Source organism: Periplaneta americana, chromosome 2, assembly GCF_040183065.1.
Source record: "Periplaneta americana isolate PAMFEO1 chromosome 2, P.americana_PAMFEO1_priV1, whole genome shotgun sequence".
NCBI classification, from domain to species: Eukaryota; Metazoa; Arthropoda; class Insecta; order Blattodea; family Blattidae; genus Periplaneta; species Periplaneta americana.
This window is the reverse complement of record NC_091118.1, coordinates 217,762,405-217,779,269: the sequence shown is the minus strand read 5'-3', so window position 1 is coordinate 217,779,269 and position 16,865 is coordinate 217,762,405. Positions and strand designations below refer to the sequence as shown.

The window sequence follows — 16,865 nt, the reverse complement described above, 5'->3', positions numbered from 1 at the left end:
AGAGAAACACTGTAAAATTTAAGTACTTGTATGCAAGACAAGATTGTGTAACACTTTATCTGCATTATTTGAAAATGCTGAACTCCATTAACTGTGAGGTGTATAGAGTGAAATTCAATCTTACTAATCTTCAGCTTGCTGTAGATCTTTCATTTACCAACTTGCATGTCATAAGCAAACTGTTGAGGCCCATTCACAGTGAAAATTAATCAAACATAAGTCAGGCATCATTCACAATGCAGTTTTAATGTTAACATGAAGACACAAACGTGTGTGGGAATCAAGGATACGGAATGAAACCTATTCCACATAAACAATAATGACTTATGATGCTGTTCAGTTTGTTTCTACTAACTACAATGACTTCATTATATGGATTTTGATATTTAAAATCAATGAAATATAGATGTAAAGTATGGTGGTTCATACATCGAATCAGACGAGAATTCGACAGGAGACTTTTATAACCTCTTACAGGAAATGGAGAGTTGATGATTTTATGATGCGGGAAGGATTTGAGAGAGGTGGGTTGTGATGCTGGGGATTGAGATAACTTTGCCCACGATAGTCTGATGAAGGAATTATGTTAGTTCGGTAAAGAGTCCCCGGATTCCTTAAAATCCATTTAGTTAATTAGTTCGTTAGTTTAACCACGCAACAGTAGCACAGATTTCTTCTTCCCATGAAAAGAGGTAGCACTTTACTTGTTTAATTTGATATTGAAACGATACAAACTACATCCACATACTAGCATATAAAAACTCAATATTCTAGGCTGTCAGTGTTGGCAATAACATGTATAACTGATATCTACTTTCAAAATTTATTCATTTTCTGTGCGATTTTTTTACATACATTCTCCTCTGATGTATTATAGTGATGTTTTATTTTTTGTCGTATATACAGCACGTGGGTTTTCTTGATACAAAATAATAAAGTTCTCGTCAAAGGATTCCATATTGCGCATGTCTAGCTATCGTCACGACCAATAGATCGAAATGTAGCTTGTAGGCAAAGCCGTTCAAACAATCGAAATTGTGCGATGTTTCCAAATGTTAGTGTTTACATGAATCATTGTGAATGATCCCATTCAGTAATCTGACTGCAAACTATTGTGTTTGTTACGTTTGTTTAATTTTCATTGTGAATGGGCCTTTACAGTTTGCGTAATTTCAGCCCATTATCAGATTATGTATTGTGTCCTGTGTGTTCTCTGCATAGATGTCTCTGCTGCTGCGTCGTCCACCTGGCCGAGAAGCCTATCCAGGTGACGTGTTCTACCTCCACTCTCGACTCTTGGAGAGAGCAGCTAAGATGAACGAGACAAATGGAGGTGGTTCTCTGACAGCCCTGCCTGTGATTGAGACGCAGGCCGGTGATGTGTCTGCGTACATTCCAACAAACGTGATTTCCATCACAGACGGACAGATCTTCTTGGAGACAGAGTTGTTCTACAAAGGCATCCGACCAGCCATCAATGTGGGTCTGTCTGTGTCCCGTGTAGGCTCCGCTGCACAGACCAGGGCCATGAAACAGGTGAGCACTATGTTGTAATGTGTACCACATTTACAGTAGTGGCCAAAAGTTTGACAGTTCAGTGTATATTTTCTTCGATGTAATTCTGGAAGTTCTGCAGTTTTTGGGATAAAATATAACAGTTACAGTTTTTGTGTTTTTCACTTTTTTACATTTTACATTATAAATTATCCAAATTATACTTTGTAGAACTTTGAGAATGTCGTAAATGTTTCTTCTACCAGATACGAGAATACGGAACTTTGAGAACGTCGTAAATGTTTCTTCTATCAGATACGAGAATACGGAACTTTGAACTTTGAGAACGTCGTAAATGTGTCTTCACCAGATATGAGAATACGGAACTTTCAGAACATAGTAAATGTTTCTTCTACCAGATACGAGAATACGGAACTTTAAGAACATCGTAAATGTTTCTTCTACCAGATACGAGAATACGGAACTTTATGAACATCGTAAATGTTTCTTCTACCAGATACGAGAATACGGAACTTTAAGAACATCGTAAATGTTTCTTCTACCAGATACGAGAATACGGAACTTTAAGAATATCGTAAATGTTTCTTCTACCAGATACGAGAATACGGAACTTTAAGAACATCGTAAATGTTTCTTCTACCAGATACGAGAATACGGAACTTTAAGAACATTGTAAATGTTTCTTCTACCAGATACGAGAATACGGAACTTTAAGGGTACTGGGACGTGACGGGTGCCTATTTTAGCTCTTGAACTAGCAAATAACATATAGGCTCTACTGAAGCATTCCTATGTCACAGGTTTATGAAGTTTATACCATGCATTAAACAATGTTTATATTATCTTTTCATGAAAAATTAAATCACTTGTCTCCAATAGAATATTTATAGGATGTCCCCAAATAAGGTAATTAGAAAATAAATTCTTATGCATGGTTCATCAGTTAGGTACACATATCTCATAGAATTTTAGTCAGACCTCTCTAATTTTTTTGTGGTACAATAAGAACATATCAAATGACAAAATGAATGCACTACTTTCTTGACTAAACATCACATGTGTAAAAAATTAAAAAAAATTAACATAATTTTTTTCCAAAATTTTCCTTAGATTTGAATTTTTAAAAATTCAATGATGAAGTTTAAAAGAAAACCACTCCATTCATTTTAAAGAGTTAATTAATATGTACCTGCCACAAAAATTTCATGACTCTATCTTCATTAGTTTATGAGATAAGTGTACCTAAGTTTTGAAAAATCAAGGTTACGGGAAAATGCAAAAAACTGAAAACGTGTATTTTGTACTTCACTCACCAATCTAGAACATTCCAGCCCCATACTCATCCTGCTCCTGTGTTTCTTGGTCCTCTCTCCTCCTTTTGGCATTCCTCTTTCTTGTTCTGGCCTCTTTAGTCATTTGCAAAGCAAACTTTTCACCGTCTTCGAAGCGCTTCTTGTCAATGGTGTAAAGTGCAGTTTTTGCATTTGAGCCCACTTCAATGCCCAAACTCTCCAACACATTTAGTCTACTTACACAACCATCATTAAAACAGATGACTGCATCTAATACACCCAGTTTTAAGGTTTTTAAACCCACAAAAACTGTTTTTGGGATGCGCTCCCATATACAATGATTAAAGCTTTCATTGGGGTTTTGTGTATTCCCATGTAAGCATTTTTTCAATAGCTCCTGGCTGCTGAGGTCCCTAAAGATGGGTTTTATTTCATCCATCACAGCTGGAGGCAGTGAATGCTGATGGGAATACTTATTTCCAGTGACTGAAGCTTTATTGTACCCACACCAGCAGTCTTCATCTGTACCTGGAGGACATAACGTGTGATATGGCTCCTCAGCTGTGCTATACTTGTGGGAGTATATTGCCCACACTGCTCTTCTCATTTTTCTACATCTTTTCCAGCATTCCTCCTTATGGCCAGTCCATAATAGGTTTGCAACTGATCTATTGCACTATCTGTTAGCTGCCCTCTCCCTGTTAGCGGTTTACCATCAGAACATTTTTTACCTTTCATGTCTTTACATAATTTTCTTAGTCTTGTTCCCATTCTCTTTTGCACATGTCCACAGCACTCCAGCTTACTTACTTCCACATTCCCATAAACATTTAATTCTTCAACTTTCTTATATCCCTTTGAGTCCCCATCTCCTAAGTAATTCACATACCTGACCTGATATAAATTCTCAGACCTCTGAAACATTTTTACTACTCCATCGCTCTCCATCCCACCACTGAAGCCATCATAATTTTTCATGCAAACATGTCCAGGCTGGTCTGATTTACAATTATGGCAGAATTTTGTCAAACATTCGACATCAATTACTTTCCCATTGTCTAGTGAAGTTGCAGTGATGACACCATTGAGGGAAGTGTGGCCTCGCTTCTGCCAGGACCCATCGAAAGCAGCAGTTATGTCCCTACTGTTTTCATTTAGAGCCACTGCTTCTTCTATAGCATTTGTAATAGATTTTTTTGCTACTTCTTTCAGACATTTCAACAGTTGGGAAGTGCAGAAATTAAATTTGGCAGTTGGTGGTGGGAGATCCATTATACCACACAGAGTTTGTGCTGGCTTCCTGCCTCTGCCAATACTTCTCATTCCATATACAAATCTTAAATTTACTTCATAACATTTTGTTTTCCCTACCTTATTGGATGTCATACTTGAAGCAGACTCTTTACACTTATTACAAACAACAGACAGTTTAGTTGCAAGCCCTCGCCTACTATTTTTATTTTCTGTAAGTTCAACACAGTCGACGCCACTACAATACTTACACTGTACAGTTTTCTTCACCAAATTAGATAATAATTGAATGTCCTCAATGATAAAAACCCTTTGAATATCCCTCATCACTAAAATAAAAGTTGTCATCACACTCTGGTTTTATGTGAGACAATTTTCTTGCAGAAGCTGAATGCACTTCTCTACTGCAGCTAGGCTCTGACAGGTTATGTTCACTTATATTATGTTTGCTTTTACTTACATTACCATTAAACACTGGTTTTCTTTTGCCAAACTTCTTTAATGTGCCCATTTTTACTACACACACACATTAATAATGCTGAATAAAACTGATGCAAATAACACCACAAAGATTCTTTTTGCAACAAAATTTACACGAGGTTATTCAAAACAAAACAGGAGTGCTTTCCACTGAGCTGTGTTATGCTCTTTGCAGTTTCAGAGTATCCAGAAGCACCAACAACAGCAAAGAAATTTACCCGGTCAAAATATTCCAATAAATAGCCCAGAAATTATAACATATTTAATAAGTTGAATTGGGCATTTAAAAAAGGGGCGTGCAACTACGACGCCATTTTTAAATTCCCTATTTTAGGGCATTTAAACCCAGAAACCCCTACAATATATATATATTTTTGGATAGAGAATTTATTCAAGAATTCGAAAACAATGAAAACAAAAAATGACATTTTTGGCCGATTTTCACGTCCTAGTACCCTTAAGAACATTGTAAATGTTTCTTCTACCAGATACGAGAATATGGAACTTTAAGAACATTGTAAATGTTTCTTCTACCAGATACGAGAATATGGAACTTTAAGAACATCGTAAATGTTTCTTCTACCAGATACGAGAATATGGAACTTTAAGAACATCGTAAATGTTTCTTCTACCAGATACGAGAATATGGAACTTGGTGGAGATTTCCATTCCTTTCTTCAGATCGTAAGAAAAGTTACCCCCTTTTTCTCTTTAGCAGTTTGTCCCTCTTATGAGGGTTATATTTGCAGCAAGTCTGATATAGTAATGACATTTGCCTTTTTCTTGCAGTTGAAGTTTCGTAGAAGTATGAAGCACGAATGAAGTTGAAGTTCTTACACAATGGAGAAAAATTAATTCTCATAGTTATTGATATTGCAAATTGTAGAAACACAAGTGAGGAAGGAGCCAGGCACAGAGCTCTACACACACTGCAGCTAAACAGAGCAGAAGACTGACTGCAAGAGATATGGAGAGCAAGCACAAGAACTGCTTGTAAAGTGCAGCACTGCTGTTGCAGCTTTCATTAGTGACACACTGAAGTCTGAGAAATATGTGAAAATAATAGAGAATTATGTTACTGTGGCAGAAAGGTGTGGCTGCGTAACAAGACAATGCAGCCTGTTGCACTGCACTGTTCTCTTGGAGTGTGAAATTAATGATCCATCTGCCCTACAGTCCTGATCTAGCACCATGATACTACTTGTTTCCAACCATCAAGTAAAAAATACGCGGATTATCCTTCAACGCCTCTGAAACTGTGATTGATACCTTGAATGAGGTGTTTGATGTGCCTCTAGGGAAGTACGACTGGTTTCAGTACATGAGATTTAAGGAGACACTCAACTATATTTTGGAACTTTTTTCCTATTTGACCAATCTTTTTCAAATTTGGAGAAAAAGTTTAATACACACATGGAAAGTAACATGCAAAATCTCAGCTCATTAGATCCAATACTTTTCAAAATAAAAAATATTTCAATTTTTAATCAATCATTAATTGAAATATCACTTTTAATTATCATTTTTTATTTTTTGGCTTTGTGCATTTGACTGTAACTTCCCAATGAATAGGGGAAGAATTCTGCGTATTGATTTTGTTCTGTTACGTAAATTAGTGCAGAAATTTAATTTTTCATTTCTATGACACTTTTTCTGCAATTTTTAAGTTGAGTGTCCCCTTAAGGGGGAATAGTTTGGGAAGCACGTATCAGTGTGACCCATAGTACGAGCTGGTAGTTCAGTGACAGATTAGAAGATTGTGTAATGCTCCAGGATCTGATTTGTGACATTATTGTGATAAGTTCTTATAAATCTGTGTCATATTTAAAAATTGAGCGAGTTACACTCTGTGGAAATTATAAAGGTTTAAGCATTTAAATGATCTACGAAAGTGGTCCTGGTGCATTACAAATTAAATAAAGAATATTCAGGTTATTACTCACCTGAAAATCTGTACTAAAATATGTTTCCACATTCAGCAGCAATGCAATGTGAACTGCGCATGCAGCATTCATTGAATCTCCTCGGCCGCGAGGTCGATATGTTGTAACAACTCCTTTCTTCTCACACTACTACAGTATAAACAGTGTGTTTAAACCATCTGCCATTTAAATAATCCACTTCTTCTCGTGAAAAGTGTGATAGTGTGCCATCATGCAATGGTATTTCTCCAGTAATGGAGGTAATTCCTCTCGAAAAAATTGCAAGTAGGTGATGCTCAAAAAAAGTGTGGACTGATCAAATCACAGCGCACATTGCAGTTGAAGCAGTGCTGTAAATTACATACCGCAGTTTTGTGGGATTTTCCTGTGACCAAACATCTAAATTATGCATATTGAAAAATCCATTGCAGGTAAATACTTTGTCATTAAAGAAAATGTGCCAATGGAACTCACTGATAACCATTTATCCATGTGCAAAACTGCATTTGTGCAGCTGTAAATGATAGGGATACATTCTTTCGTCATTCAGTGCTCTACACCCTACTTTGAGGAATACCCAGTCATCTGGATACACTCCTGGTACTGTGGATGGACTTCATTGTACATGTGAAGAATATTTTCGCGTGCTCCTTCAATCTCGACAACTGCATGCCCATATACCATCGCAACACTGGAGACTGAACCAGTGTCCCTCAGTGACTGAAACAGCATTCCACCCAGAAATCTTCTGTGTTACTCATTTGTAGCATTCCCGTCACACATAAATGATATCTGTGCATTTAATATTGGAAAACTGAAATGGTACTTTGCTAACACAATCTGAATGAGAGTCAGGGACTCACTTGAGTGATGTTGCTAGATGTCACAGAGACTGAATTGCTGCTATAGAAAGAACTAATTCTATCAGACACATGTACGAATTAACTTTTTCTTCACAATGATGTCGAGAATAAGATCCTAGAGTATTGCACCATCTTCGTAACTCACTCGTATTTACTCAATATAATATGCACCCCAATTCAGAAAAAAAATATAATACACACCTGTGTTAAAACCCACTTAATGTGCTGTAAGGCATCCTAACTTCTAGCCCTGATCACATATGCAACAGATTGGCCATCCCCACTGTTGATTGGTAACAACTGCTCCATGCAATTCAACTTGGTTTCATATGCAGTTGCCAGCAAAGTTAAATTGATAAAAGTTGTTGCCTTCAAAGCCCACAAGTCATCAATCTGATCTGCCCTCCAGCTATACATCACATTCATCCCCACTTGGACTTCCAATCAGCAGGTCTGGGTTGGTGTCTACATAAAATCTCAGAATAAAAGAAAAAAAGTGTCAGTAAGTCATTACCGTATTTAAAAACAATATTCGTATTAATAATGATTGTAAAAAATGGACGTGAAAAGAGCACAAGAGGTGAGGGAACATGAATGTGCAGTAGCCGTTTCTGTTTCTTATAACAGAAATTGAGTATTAATTTAAATTTGTTCCAGTCTGAGTGTTCGCATGCGAATATAATATGCACCCGCTTTCGAAGACAATGTTTTGTCAAAAAAAAAAGTGCGTATTATAATTGCATAAATACGGAATTTTGTGAATTCGTTGGTTTCCAGTGGCTCACATTTGAAGGATTTACAACCCATTTTGTATCTTGCCCCCCCTCCATCAATTAAGTCCACTTAGATTTTTTTGAAAGTTGAATTTCTTTTGTAAGTTTGATGTAGCCCTAGATCATATATGTAACAGGTCATCACTATGTTAAAATCGTTTGCACTTTGAAGAGAACAACCGCCAGGATCGCCACCCATCCTGTGTAAACGAACCTGAGATAGCAGTACAGTCACTAATGCAATTCAAATGGGAATTATGACGTGACTCCTTATGTAACAACTAGATGGCAGTGTAGTAAACCTCACAAAAATTGTTAACTTCAAAACCTATAAGGCCGACCTATCTATCTATATATGATTATGATGTAGCTCAGCTAGTGATCCTGATTCATATTTGTCTTTTAGTCTACTTAATGTGCATTTTCTGTTCCTAAGATATTATATTTGTACTTTTGCAAAAAATGTTGTGAATTTTCTTCATTGGGGTCTTAAAATAATTTTTGAGTCAGTGTAGTGATATTAAAAAGTACATACTGGTACCGTATGAAAATAATTTTAGAGAAAAAACATCTGATTAAAAACAATGTGTAAAAATTAAAATATTTTCTGCTTCTAAATATGATCTTAATTCGCCTTCATTTGTGCATAAAATTATATCCTTCCAGATGTCTGTGTGGAATTCGGGTGTGCAGTATTTTCCTAAAATTTAACAGATATATATATATATATATATATATATATATATATATATATATATATATATATATATATATATAGGAAGATTCCCTAAACTTTCGGTCAGTACTAAACCAAAGGCATGACAGTCATGTTTGTTCACAAGTGGTTAGGCCTGTTGATTCCAGAATCATATTATATGTATGTTACTGCATATATCTGGTGAGAATTGATTTAATATATTGATATTTATGTGCCTAAATGTGATTTAATATACACAAGGGCACAGAAGATGTCCTAAGACAGGTCTGAATCTCACAAGTGATACCAAGAAGATATCACTTATGAGGCAACTAGGGCAGGAGATAATGGGGTAGGTGGCCGGTTAAATGTGTACACACTTGAACGTACAAAACATGTTGACCTGGCATGCAGGATTACATGGACTGCCTTTACATAGAGGTCAGATTGTGTTTCATTGAATGTGCAGGTGGCCGGTTCCATGAAGCTGGAGTTGGCGCAGTACCGAGAAGTGGCTGCCTTTGCTCAGTTCGGCTCTGATCTGGATGCAGCCACACAGCAGCTGCTGAACCGCGGCGTGCGCCTCACAGAGCTCCTGAAGCAGGGCCAGTACGGTGAGTTAGCAGCACGTTGCTTCAAGATGGCAAAGACGTTGCCACTTTACTGTATCTGACGCATATTGACACGAGTTCAGTGCCATGCAATATGACTGAAGTTACACTAGTGATGAATTGGAAAATTGCCTTGGCCCAGGTTTGAACCCATGCACCTCAGGTTTACTGCTAAATAATGTGATGCACATGTCTGACTGCAGTGCCCATGGCCATTGAGGAGCAAGTTGCGGTCATTTACTGTGGAGTGCGAGGCCACCTGGACAAGCTGGACCCATCCAAGATCACGGCTTTCGAGAAGGAGTTCCTGCAGCACATCAAGTAAGTGCACTCGTATAGATAGGGTTCTTCAGAAATTAGCCTAGTGTAGTGTTGAAACTCACATAACTTTTTGATAAACGCCACTTCCATTCTCAGAGTGAGGTTTACTTTTTTTTTTGTTTTGTTACTTTGGTAACATTCGAAATACAATACATCTAAGTGAGTTCTGTTGAATATCATGTAGGCCAAAATCCGTAGAGCATGATGTAAATTCTGCAGTGGTTTACAGTAAATTCACGAAAGTAGTGAAAATTCAGAATATGGACATGCACACGCATGACTGCAAAAGACAACTTGAGAGGAATTGCACAACAGATTATAAAGTTCCTAAATGAAGGCAATACACATCTATTGAAAATGTACATGCTCTCTTTTGGACCATGAAGCAGGTACAGGCTAATTGGTGGAGTTGTTCATACATCACAAATGCGAAGACACTTCTCTTATCAGACAAAAAATACAATTCAGACCCTGAGTTCGTCAAAAATAATTAAGGAAATACATTACTTACTTACTTACAAATGGCTTTTAAGGAACCCGGAGGTTCATTGCTGCCCTCACATAAGCCCGCCATTGGAACCTATCCTGAGCAAGATTAATCCAGTCTCTACCATCATATCCCACCTCCCTCACATCCATTTTAATATTATCCTCCCATCTACGTCTCGGCCTCCCTAAAGGTCTTTTTCCCTCCGGTGTCCTAACTAACACTCTATATGCATTTCTGGATTCGCCCATACGTGCTACATGCCCTGCCCACCTCAAATGTCTGGATTTAATGTTCCTAATTATGTCAGGTGAAGAATACAATACAAGGAAATACATTACATTTATAAAATAAATTCGAAGCATAAATAAAAACATTTTCCAGTGGATCCAGCTGGAAGTATTCCTGGAAAGATAAAAATTTCTTATTTATAAAATACCTACCTAGAAAATCTGCTGCAACTATGTTCAAATTGGTTACTGGTCACGATTGCCTAAGCAAGGATCTTCGTAAAATTGATTTGTTAATTTCTCCAAATTCCGTGTTATGCACCAAAGAAGTTAAATGAGCACTTTGTCACTTTACCTCCAGGTATTGGGAAGCAAGACAGCAGATTTCATTGTTGTATCCTGAGCATTAGATACACTTGTTGAAAATCTTGAAAGTAAGATTCATGAATTGAGTAAAACCACTTACAGAAAGTTTGTCATGGTTTGAACTGCTCTCTCTCTCTCTCTCTCTCTCTCTCTCTCTCTCTCTATAGTAAAGTAACTGTTTGGCCTAAGTACTCACATGGTTGCAAGAACATTGTTGGTCCTCTGCTGCGAAGGTGAGGTAGCCTACATGTTACTTTCTAGTGCCCACTCTAGTAGTATTTTCATTAAATGCCAAACACCTTCTACATGTTTTGTGTTGAGGTTTGTAGTATCCATTATTGTATGGCTTTAAAATGGATGAATACTATGCTTAAAATTGATGCGTTGGAAACAAATTGAATAAAATAATACTTCTTGCAAATATGTTATTTTAAAAAATTGGAAGATGTATTGTACGGTATGTCCTCCTTTTCAGGACTTCCCACAAGGATTTACTTGCGAATATTGCAAAGGAGGGAAAGATCACTGAAGATGTTGATGCCAAGCTGAAGAAAATTGTATCAGAATTCTTGATCAGTTTCACATCGTAGACAAGGAAGTGTTAAGCTGTAAACTCTAGCTAGTACAGGCAGTGAGGAAAGGTGTGTAAGGTTGGCACATTGCATTTGTGGACCTGAGTGCTGAAGACTTCTGTTGTTATTGTAAGAGTGTCGGAAACGGATACATTTCAAAATGGTATTAGTAGAGTGCATTCGATTAATTTGATGTTGTCTTTGTACATTCAACAACCATCAGTGTTCTGTGACGTGAAATAAAGTCTAGAACCGTCATTGACCTGCCTGTTTCCTGTTGTCACCAGGGTCTGCATGTTGATGACGTAAATTGCCTTTCTCTCTTTTTATTATGAATCATGGAAAGTGAGATCACCACTTTTAGTCCTGCATCTTGGAAAGTGGAGTCGCTGAACATAAAATCATTGAGGCAGTGAAGTACCTCATAGTAAAACCGGTAAATAATAACCAGCGTCTACTGATATATGGAGAGAGAAGTCTGTAATATTGGGCATTTCTGTAGTCATTGAGTTTTGTAGTAAAACCTATTAATTTCAGTGTAGGTTTAGGATAGGGATGTGTCAGTCGGTAGTTTTGAGGGACTGCATTGAGTAGGTATAAAAAGTGGCAAGGTTTTTTTTTTTTTTTTACAGAAGAGGGACCCAGAGGTTTGTGGAAGTTTGTGTGTTTATTCACTCCTGATTTAGTTGCCGAACAGCCACTCTCTTGTACGAATACAGCAGCTATGGTAATGATGACAGCGACATTTGAATTAATGATAGCGAAATGAGTTTGAGATCCAGTACCGAAAGTTACCCAGCAATTTTGCTTCAGTTGGTTGAGAGGTAACTTGGGGGGGGGGGGGGAACTCCAACCAGGTAACCTGTCCCAATCAGGATTTGAACCTGGGTCTGCTCGTTCCAGGTCAGACATGTTGTTGCTCCACAGCACTGGACAGCAGGGGATTCGAGGAAATCCCTGTAATGGCTATAATGGGATTAAAGAAGTACCATATTTACTCGCATAATTTTCCCAGCCCCTCAATTTAGAAACTGAAATTTGGGTAAAAAAATTTGCATAATTTTCCAGTCTTTATTGCTGTTAATGAAAGCGTATTTGTAAATGTGACCGAGAAGCAGGAAGTGGCAACACACTGCACTAACGGGACTGGTCAATTAAGACTCTCAATACGTACTGAGTTAGTATGATGCATAAATACATTTAGGGTTAGATTTGCCATACGTGTTCGAAAAATTATATTTCAAACTATGATTCACTAGAAAGTAAGGAGCAAAGGGAATTAAGTTTATTCTCAATTTCTCAAACTTGTCAATTTTTTTCGGTTAACCATAGACACAATAAAAAGCATATTGTAGTATCACACAAATTTGAAAATGACATGTTTTCAATTTTACATTTATGTGCAAAGATATCCATCCGTCATGCAGGCTGTAAGCAAATCTGAAAAATATGAATGGCATGATTACGAAAAAAAGAAGCTAGTAATATTGTGTTAATTCCAATAACACTTTTTGCATAATGAGTGGATATTTTAATTATATGTCCTGGTTTTAGTTTGAAAGTTCATAACAACCCTGGCTGTACAACCAATTAATCTGAAAAAAGTGTGAATGTTACTTATGTCCCAGCCACTATAGGAACTTGATAAAAAAAAAACCTTGAACATGCCTTGGATTTATAATATTGATTAGTAAAAATTGATGTGATCACTGGGAGAGCTGTAAGCCCACCCAACCCACCCTAAATACGTACCTTATATACGAAAATCGCCTTGCGTGAACGAAGAATACGGCCATATTTCGTTAATGTAACAGTGGGTTTCAGTGTCGCCAACATAGTAATAATACACACCTAATCAACCTAACCTAACCTGTCACATGATACACAATAATTGTAATGGTTTATTTTACTTGGCAGAGTTAAGGCCATACGGCCTTCTCTAACACTCAACCAGGAGTAAAACTGCGATACAAAAAACACTACCAATTTACAAACTACACTACAATTTTACACACGACTGAATAAGATAATAATAATAATAATAATAATAATAATAATAATGTAAACAAGTAGAAACCAGACATAATATATAACAAAGAAAGGAAAAGGCATAATACAATGTGAACAGCAGGTCAAAATAAATGAGACATACAAAGTATAAAAATATAAGACACACACACAATGTCACACATTACTACACACAAATACCTTACTACAGCGTTTCTCAAACTTTTCTATCCACGGAACCCTTTTAAACCCAAAATAAAACTGTGGAACCCAACGGAATATTAGTGATGTGTGTATATTGCAGACAAATATTAAATTACCAAATGTATTTTATTACTATCATTACACATTTTTATTGATGTCACATATTATTACATATTTAAAAATTATAAATAATGTTGGACTGTATTTGCTGTTATTACAAAGATTAGTAATTCTGGCTTACTTTTACCACTAACACTGAACACGTTTTTTGAACTCACACATTATACATACTAGTATTTAAAAATTACAAATGTTTCTGAAATCTGTTTGCTACTGTTGCAAAGATCAGTACAATAACCATAAATGAAATTAAGTCCACTTCCATTGTTAATACTGTTGTGTAATTCACACTAAAATTCAGGGACTTGTTTTTTTTTTTCCAGAAAAAAAGAATACCTTTTTGTAATAGGCCAGTGACTAGTGTTTTTGTTGTTTACGCCTGCATATTTCTTTACTATCGAGTTTAATGCTGGAAAGCTGAAGTCTCATGTCTGGACTTGCATTCAGTCTGTTTCGGTATTTAGTTTTGTTAGACATACACACAGAAAACCCGTTTCACATAGGTAAGTACTTACAAAAGGAAGCAGAATTGTAATAACATTCTTTGATAACACTGGGTACTCTCTTCTCAGGCTGTGCCAAAAATGCATCGCAGGGAGATTCTTAAACTGAGATTGCAGGGATGAATCAGACGTCAATTCCAGTAATGCTTCATATTCTTCAGACGCGAGGGAAGAAAGTTTTTCTTTGATAACAAATGGATTTTTGATCCACAAGTTTTGAGAATTGTTTTCACTTTCCTGTTCTGGAAAATACTGATCTGTAGTGTGGTGCGTATCCTCCAAATGCTTTACAAATTATTCATTGATTTCATCAAGTTCTCCGAGAGTTTCTTCGTTCTCCTCGAGGAAATCTTTCAAATTCACCATTGGCTGAATTTCTCATTCAGAACTGCAAGTGTCTCTTGAAAGCCCTGATTTTATCTGCTGCAGTGAATAGATTAGCATTTTCCCCCTGCATGACACATTTACTTCGTTCATTTTGACAAAAATGTCAGCTAAACAGGCAAGTCTCAAGAGCCATTGTTTGTCACTCAAACAATCGTCTAACTCGAAATGGTGATCAGTGAAGAAAACTATCACCTCAGCCCTAAGTTCGAAGAGTCTACTTAAAGTTTTTTTCCGTGAGAAAGCCATCTCACTTCAGTATGGAAAAGCAGATATTTATTAAAGCTTCCCATGACCTCACAAATGATTTTGAAGAGTCTTGAATTTAGTGGTCTGGACTTGACAAAATTAACGATTTTTACTGCTTCATTAAGAACATTTTTGAGGGACAGTGGCATTTTTGATGTGGCCAAAGCTTGACTGTGCAAAATACAATGATTGCTTTTGCAATTTTTTGCAACTGACTTAATGCGCGATACTGCACCAGCTGTTTTTCCAACCATTGCCTTTGCACCATCCGTGCAGATATGAACACAACTGTCCCAGGGTATATGATTTTCTTCCAAGTACTCACTAACAAGTCTGAAAATTTCAGACAGGAGCTGGCAGCGGTTTACAGAACAGCATATCTTCAACAGCATCTTCATAATGGTAATGAGCGAACACTAGTACAACTGACATGATCTGAGCCGACGGTAATTCTCATATTTACGTTTTTTAATTACAGGTTCATGTTGTGTTTTGGATGTTGGCTCTTTCATATTTTCAGATGACGAGTAGCTACTTTGTAAACCCAGTCTTTCCATTTCTCCTTCATTACACCCACATACTTTCAGGGATAAATGAAGAAGTGATGCCACACTTGAATGTTGATTGTTTTAATGATCCTGTTTTAAGCCACCGATCCATGATTCGGTGTCACTTTGTATTAGAAAAGTAGAGTTAGGATCGGTAGAATTCTGTATTAAAAATAGGATGATGTAGCTCGCCCTCTACTTACGCAACTTGGAAGAAGGGATGACAAAACTCGCACAATTTTTCTTTAAAACATTTTACCTTTTTTCTGATACTATTAAATAAACTTTGAAACACAAAATTAACACATCTCTCCCTGAACTTCAAAATAATGGTCTTTCCTCTCCAGAAGAAGTTTCCTGTGCTTTCTTGAAGGAACGTCAAAACAACTCTGCGAAATATCCTTAACAAATTGTTCAATTAATTCCATAATACAATTTACACCTGTACATTTTTGTTGGAAAATGTGTTTGGTTCAGACACTTAAGTTACTTTAAGCGCACCTATTATTATTTCAACAATGTGCATTAGTGATCGGATTGACGTAAACAGTACCCATTGTTGTCCTGACAATTGCCAATAGAATGGCTGAATAAACAGTTATAGTTATGTTTTTATTCTTTTTCATGTCTTTATAACATATTTTAGAAATTAAAAAGTAAATAATTTCACATCAGGAACTGGCGGAACCCCTAAGAGTTGCTTATGGAACCTCGGGGTTCCGGGGAACACACTTTGAGAAACGCTGCCTTACTATAATAATACCGGACAGCTGTATACTAGCAACATTGACGTAAGTGCGAAATATCGCGGACCTGACATCTAGCGGAGCGGCGTGGAATTACGTCTACATATATAAATATTAACATAGCAGGATTCGGACTATTGTTTAAAACGTGAGTTACTAATGTGGAATAATATAATTTAATTTCTTCCTGTAGCCACTACAGGGTGCCATCGACAAAGAGTACCAAGATACAATAGAGTAAAAGCCTTGTGGCTTAGTGATAAATTGTTGTTAGAGTGAAAAGTAAACAATTTGAATTATATTGAAACACATGATGTTAAACGAAGTAACATCAAGGAGATGCGAATTAGTCATGGTCCATATGTATGATGCCTGAAAATAGCTATTGAGCCTTTGAGTGCTGCAATTGTTAGATCTCTTAAAATAATTTTATGCAGGCCAAAAGATTTACAGAAGTCGACTAGGAACCGGGGTATGGTCCCACGGGCTCCTATCATTAGTCCCGTAATGACGATGGATTCCAGATGGTATTTGTCCTTATAAAAACTGATGGAAGGTTCATATATATTCCTTTTTTCCTCGTGTACTTCTTCTGGCTGGTGTTCGTGCAATTCGAATCTCACAGTAGGGTCTATGATGAAACCTTCAAGAGAGGGAGGTTTAAATGCAGTGATGTCAATTCTTCGATTACTGCCCTCACTGGATATGCCGTGTACTTCTTCAT

General features: G+C 36.8%; 1 protein-coding gene across 1 annotated transcript in view; it reads left to right on the top strand.

Moving 5' to 3' along the window:
- The window catches only part of blw (ATP synthase subunit alpha blw, mitochondrial), a 28,010-nt gene extending 16,372 nt beyond the window's left edge, over window positions 1-11,638 (top strand). Inside the window, exons 8-11 of the mRNA XM_069819566.1 lie at window positions 1,222-1,536; window positions 9,263-9,407; window positions 9,608-9,725; window positions 11,284-11,638. Of these exons, the coding sequence (XP_069675667.1) occupies window positions 1,222-1,536; window positions 9,263-9,407; window positions 9,608-9,725; window positions 11,284-11,398 (693 nt within the window). The 3' untranslated portion in view covers window positions 11,399-11,638. The remainder of the gene's footprint in view (window positions 1-1,221; window positions 1,537-9,262; window positions 9,408-9,607; window positions 9,726-11,283) is intronic.
- Window positions 11,639-16,865: the final 5,227 nt, after the last annotated feature.